The 6,996-nt window shown below is 42.4% G+C and overlaps 1 protein-coding gene across 1 annotated transcript in view; it reads left to right on the forward strand.

Moving 5' to 3' along the window:
• The window catches only part of Ybx1 (Y-box binding protein 1), a gene marked incomplete at its 5' end in the record, with an annotated part of 16,080 nt that extends 13,875 nt beyond the window's left edge, over nt 1-2,205 (forward strand). Inside the window, 2 exons of the mRNA XM_013348325.1 lie at nt 886-1,151; nt 1,822-2,205. Of these exons, the coding sequence (XP_013203779.1) occupies nt 886-1,120 (235 nt within the window). The remainder of the gene's footprint in view (nt 1-885; nt 1,152-1,821) is intronic.
• Nucleotides 2,206-6,996: the final 4,791 nt, after the last annotated feature.

Genomic DNA, 6,996 nt, shown 5'->3' on the forward strand with positions numbered 1-6,996 from the left:
TTCTAGGAGAGCCAAAGCTACAGGGAAACTTTGTCTCAATGCCCCTCCCCTTCCAAAAAACAGATATAATCTTGCCTTACACAGACTTTTGATTTGTTATAGGTAATGTTCTTGGTTTTTTAAAATGGATAATTAGGAGTCACTCATGGGTCCTCTGTGAATAGGTGTTCTTAGTCATGCAACAATCTCTCTAACCCCTTTATTTTTATGATAACATTGCTCTTTTTTTTTAAGACAGGGTTTCTTTGTAGCTTTGGAGCCTTAGCTCTTGTAGATGAGGCTGGCCTGCCTCTTTCTCCCAGGTGCTGGGATAAAAGGTGTGCGCCGCCACCGCCGAGTGGTAACATAGTTTGTACAAAGAATAGAATTTTCCAACCATGCCAGAAAAAGTCACTTCTCAGTGGATGGCTTGTCAATTTAAGAAAGTAATAAATGAAGCATGCTGTCCCTTGTGCACAAGTATGTAGTACAAATACAAAATTCTAATTGTGTGTTCATGAGCAAGTTGAGAGAAATACAGCTAATTTTGATGGAAAGGCACTGAGAAGATTGCGGGGTCAGGGATTTTTTTTGGTATAAGAAATGAAATGATAGCTGGGAGTGTGCATCAGAATAGTTATGGGCAAGAGTTAAGCTGAATCAAAGTGTTTATATATATAAAGTGAGTGCACCAGTATGGTGCAAACCCAGCTCTCCTGGTTTATATGAATGGAATAGAGAGTATGCTTCCTATACAGAATCACCACCTTGACTTAGAAGAAACTTAGATTTTTGCTAAGCTGTCTGAAAATGGTTGGTGCAACTAAGTACCAAGTATTGCCACTTGTGGCTGGGGGGGAGGGAGCTGTTCTTGTTCCTGAGATTATATTATTATGTTTATTTCAGGGGCCCTCCTCGCCAAAGACAGCCTAGAGAGGACGGCAATGAAGAGGACAAAGAAAATCAAGGAGACGAGACCCAAGGTCAGCAGCCACCTCAACGTCGGTATCGCCGCAACTTCAATTACCGACGCAGACGCCCAGAGAACCCTAAACCACAAGATGGCAAAGAGACAAAAGCAGCCGATCCACCAGCTGAGAATTCGTCCGCTCCCGAGGCTGAGCAGGGCGGGGCTGAGTAAATGCCGGCTTACCATCTCTACCATCATCCGGGTAAGTATGGTTTGGTGCCCTCTGGCCTCCATTGTACTGTTTTCTAGTGCATAAGAAACTAAAAACGATAATAGAATAAGATAAGTGTCATTCACTATATAATCCAAGTTAGACAAAATGTCCCCCTTTAGATCAGTCTTTGCGTATGTTTTGACTATGAGCTTGTGACTGCGTTTCTGAATCAGTCAGCTCTGACCTTGGCAGAAAGCTAAGCAGAGTCTTAGTTTCAGTGCTCTGGCGAAATGTGGATTTCAAGGTTTTAGAAAGTAACCTTACAAAATTAATAGTGCCCACCTTTAATTCTAGTACTGCAGGCCTCTAAATTTGAAGCTAGCCTGAAAAACAAGTCTTCCTAGCTTATATTTGGCATTACTTGCTGGTAAAAGTAATCTCAGCCGGGCAGTGGTGCATGTCTTCCAGCACTTGGGAAGCAGAGACACACAGATCTATTGTTCAGGACAGTCAAAACTACAGAAATCATGTAAGCAGGAAAAAGTCCTGCTTCTGGGGTTGCTGCCATTTTCTCCTCCAGATGTAGTAATGTCCACTTGTGTTGTAAATCAATCTTAGGCAAAATGAGGAGGTTAAAATGTGACTGTTCTAGAGTGTGGGTGGTCTACTATATGAAGACTTAAGAGGATGATAGTAAATAAGAGTCTTCTCTTTGCAGTTTGGTCATCCAACAAGAAGAAACGAATATGAAATTCCAGCAATAAGAAATGAACAAAGATTGGAGCTGAAGACCTTAAGTGCTTGCTTTTTGCCCGTTGACCAGATACGCTAGAACTATCTGCATTATCTATGCAGCATGGGGTTTTTATTATTTTTACCTAAAGATGTCTCTTTTTGGTAATGACAGATGTGTTTTTTAAAAAAAAAGGTCTGGTTTTTCTCAATACACCTTTAATGGTTTTTAAATTGTTTCATATCTGGTCAAGTTAAGATTTTTAAGAACTTCATTTTTAATTTGTAATAAAAAACGTTTACAACTTGATTTTTTCAAAAAAAGTCAACAAACTGCAAGCACCTGTTAATAAAGGTCTTAAATAATAATGTCTGTCTAGTTTTATCTTAATTTAATGATTTCCTCCTATTTGCAAATAGATGGTCCTAGAGTTAGCCACCTTCTAACTGGGAACAGGGGTGGGTACTTCCTTAAGATCAGCCTGTCTGGGGTGTTTAATGTGATAGTTGCCTGTTTTTAATGTAGATTAGTTCATCTGTCCAGAATGCTCTGTAAGGCATCTTTCTTTTGCTACAAAGTCAAAGGGTAGGAAAGTTATGAAGTGCTTGCTGTTCAAGTTCAAGATATGTTCCCCTGTAGAAAAGCTCCATAGAATGTGTCCTTACACTAGAGAATGTCTGAATGGGGAATAATGGCTGTAGTTTGTCCACCAAGTCTTCCAAATTTAGTACCATTTCTCTTTTGTTTCAGTGCTAGGTTTCTCTGTGACAGTCCTAGCTGTCCTAGGACTAGCTCTTGTAGGCTAAGATGGCTTTAAACTCACAGAGATCTGCCTGCCTCTGCCTCCTGACTGCTGGGATTAAAGGCGTGTCACCACCACCCAGCTAGGACCGTTTCTTTATAATAGAAAGTAATAAGAATTGATGGGTCATCCCTATTAATGTAAATACACTGTAGGATGTGTTAGTGTTTGCTTATACCAGCTATGGTTTCTGAAAATTCTGTGGTCAAGAGTGCACTAGAGAAAATAGAAATATCTATATGTGGGTGTATCAATATGGAGATAATTATCTAATGTGAATGTGTAGCCAGTTTTCTAGTCAAACAACCAGGAGATTAATATATGCATTAAAGTGTTTTGTGTCATTTTATATTAAAATAGCAGCAACTCAGTCACCTTAAATCTATAATCTGGTAGTTGCTTGATCCTTGAAGCTAAGTGCCTTAGCAACTTTACATGCTGTTCCTGGAGAGCTATATATATGCTCAGTCCAAAATGGGAGCTTGAAAGCATTGGTTTTGGAATTTGGAAAGGAATCAAGTAGCAGAACACATTAACTAGCAACGAGGAAAAGCCAAGGAAGCATCTGCCCTTTCTGTCTGGTCTGCTAACAGAAGGCACTGCCCATGATTTGGTATGGGTATTCTCATGTCAAGACAATCAGGACATTCCTTTGAATCATAGCTCCCTACACCCAGGAGATTCTAATTTGTCACTGCAGTGGTGCTGATATTGGCAAATGGAATCTTATTTGGGAAGGAAAATGACCCAGGGGTTATAACTGTAGAATACCTCTGGACACCTAGAAGTCCAAGTGAGAGTTGGGACAGAGATCCAGAAGACAGATTGTAAACTAGATATTCAACAGTGGAGGTGAAGGTAGAGGGTGAAGAAGAAATCTGGAGACAGGGTAGCTGTGCTGCAGTGGAGAATACACAACATGGGTGCTTCAGCCCATCTTTAGATGAGTGTTGGGACTAGTCGGATGTGTGCCAAGCATGGCTAAGGTAATGGCCATGGCTGGAAATGAGAAGGCCAAAGACAAATGTGATGGGCAGAAAAATACTCCAATAATCGCTCAGTGAAGTTAAGTGATATCAAAACTAGGGAGTAAAAACATTACTGTGGCTGGTGGTGGTGCGTGCCTTTAATCCCAGTGCTTGGGAGGCAGAGGCAGGCGGATCTGAGTTTGAGGACAGCATGGTCTACAGAGCTACACAGAAATCCCATCTAAAAATGTTATTGTGCTTATAAGGCGGCTGGTGAGAGCAGGCCCGGCCATCCATGGTGACTAATTGTTGGAGGATTAGGGCTGCCGGTGGATGTACAGTCAGCTTCCTGGAGCCTCTCATCTGTTGCTGTGACAAAACCATGAACATGAACAGATAACTTGTTTTTAAGAGGAAAAACGTTAAAAAGGTTGTGTTTATTACAGTGGTATCAGAGTTAGCCAGCAAAGGCATTGTGTTAGGACTGAAAGTAAATGCCACCACACCCTTTGAAAGCTCATGTCTTAATCCACAAGGCTGACCACAAACTCAACATGGCCTCAAGTCTTAGGAAACATCAAGACTACACCTAATTTTCCAAGCAGCCCAACTGAAAACCCAAGTATTGGGTCCATGGGAGCCATTTTCATTAAAATCTTCACTATCCTCCAGAGGCCCTAGTCATCCTTTACCACACTCAACCCCCATATCCAGAGACTGAATTGTGTGGACTTTTAGGCCCACTCCACTGCTGGTCATCTGGTAAAGTCTCTGCTGCATACTCCCCCTGAGTATAGTGGGCCTAGCAGGGTATGGTGGTACACCCAGAAAGGAAGAGGCAGAAGGACTTCTTGTGAATTGGAGGCCAGGCTGATCCACATAGCTCCAAACGACATAGATCCCTGTCTCAAAACGAAGTCCACAAACAAGAAGTGTCTAGAGACTTACTCTCCCTTTGCTGGAGCCTTAATGTGCCATCAGTTCTGTGTCCAGTTGCAGTTTCCTTTTCCTGGAACGTGCTAGGCACCGTGTGCATCACAAAGCTTTCATACCGTTTCCTCTTGGCTGTAACCGTTCCTGCAGATGACTGACTTTCTCCCTCGTAGAAGTTCATCCCTTACTGACAGGCTTAAAAGTGGCACTGTCTTGCTGTGCTCTCCTGGTCACCAGGGTTCCTACTCTGCTTCTTTATTTCCAGTCTATCTTCCCATAAGGGCACAAAGGCTCATGCTTTGAGTTAAAAACAATATCAAATGTGTTGAAAATAAACATCCTTGAACAGTGAGGTGGAGTAAGGGCTGTAGCTGGAGGGGACGGTGACTATGGTGCTATTAATTGCATAGCATAGGCCCAGGGCCTTAAAATCAATTTAAGTCTTGTGATATGCTTTGCCTTCATGCTGTGTCAACAAAGCAGAGAGGAACCACTCCCATTATGAGGGCTCCGCCCTTATGACCTCATCCAAACAGAATGATTTCCTGCTAAGACTTGGATCTGAAATTTACCCCAAAGGCCCATATGTTGACAGCTAGCTCTTGCCAATAGCACTAGGGGTGTCTCATTTTACCAGGAAACATACCCTCAAGGGTTGTGAGCCTGTTGTTTTAGCTCATTTCTTGGGCCATGAAGTAAGCAGCTTGCTCTGTGAGCTTCTGATGTGACAGATTGCCTCACCACAGACCTAGAAGTTAGGGAAGAGGGCCAAAAGTCACCAAGAGAAACCTGCACCAGCTTTGGCCCTGTACTTGCATATTCTAAGCAAGCACTCTACCAATGCCTGTTTCAAGACCACTACTGAAAGCTCACAAGAACCTCAAAGGTTCTGTCATCAAATACCCTCACATGGGTAAAGACTTGAACATGAATGCAGGGGGTGGGGAGACACCTGACAGAATTGCACCCGGTGCAGTGTATAGTTTGCACATTAGCCAAGTAAGTCTCGTGAAAGTGGAATGAAGGATTCAGCACAGGTCAGTAAAGCTGAGGGAAGTTAGAATTAGAGAACATGATTTTATGGGGATGAAGAAAAAAATCAGTTTTAGGGTTGGCTGATCTGGGAGGAGTGCAGGGACTGAGTATGTTCACTAAAAATTGTAAATGCTTTATTCTCTAATCTGGTACCACCAGCTCATTTTACCTGTGTTAAATTATTTGGTGATGAACTCTGTGAGTTCGAGACCAGCCTGGTCTACAAGAGCTAGTTCCAGGACAGGCTCCAAAGCCACAGAGAAAACCTGTCTCGAGAAAAAAAAATAATAATAAAAATAAATAAATAAATAAAAATAAAAAATAAAAGTCACTAATTATTTCAGGTTTGAAAACATCTGAAATAATGAGATATAAAAAAAATTATTTGGTGGTGGTTTGGTTTTGGGTTCTTTTGGCTGTCCAGGAACTAAGTAAACCAGACTAGCATCACACAGATCCTTCTGCCTCCGGACTGATGGGATTAAAGGTGTGTGCCACTATGCCTGGCTTATAACCCATTTTGAGACAAAAACCTGAGTTTGGACTCTGCCAGTGCCTCAACCACCATGGTTCTAGAACATTGCTTACGTCAAGGGCCAAGACTGAACTGAAGTGCTGTAGCCGAAAGACCTTGACTTGAACATTTGCTTCACTAAACTCCTTTGCAGCTACAGTTATTCATTCTGTGACCTAGAAAACTAGATCAGTGAGACAGGCAGTGGTAACACCAACTAAAGGTCTCAGACAGGCCTTTGCTCTTCTCAGAGGTTGGGACTCCCATGGACACTGACAAAGGAAGGCCAGAAGAACTACAGGAATGCAGATCAAGTCCAGACGTTCTTAGTCTCTATCAGCTACTTCTTAGGTGCAAAAATTAACTTTTTATTCATTTATTTGAGACACAACTTTGGGTATGGTCCTGGTTGCCATACTTATAGACCAGGCTAACATCAAATTCGGGATCTACCTCCGTCTGCCCTCTTAAGTCCTGGAATTTAGGCTCTGCCTTTGCTTCCCCATTTTTTTCACAGACATTTCCTTAGTCAAATTCTCAACATTTAGTCTTGAGGCTTTACTACTTGAAGTGCCCAGACACCAAAGAGACACGGAAGTGTGAGCACGAGAGTCTGGGATAGCTCTGTGTGGTGATGCCTGCAGTTCCGACACTAGCAGAGCCAAGGGTATCATTGACTACAGCCTGGGGATGAGACCGTGTCTCAGAAAGAGATGGGCCTTCTGGGAAGATGTGTAGAGGCAGCCAGAATCCAAACACCCAGAACTGAATACCACTGAGAAGTGGTTTCTGTTGGAATGGAAATTCAGTCTGGACTGTTGTAACTTTATGATGTTAATGTAACTCCCGTAGTAGCCTCCAGAAAAATAGGTATTTATATATACATAGAGGAAAAGTGCCTCCCCCCC

This window comes from Microtus ochrogaster, chromosome 10 (genome assembly GCF_000317375.1).
Source record: "Microtus ochrogaster isolate Prairie Vole_2 chromosome 10, MicOch1.0, whole genome shotgun sequence".
NCBI lineage: Eukaryota > Metazoa > Chordata > Mammalia > Rodentia > Cricetidae > Microtus > Microtus ochrogaster.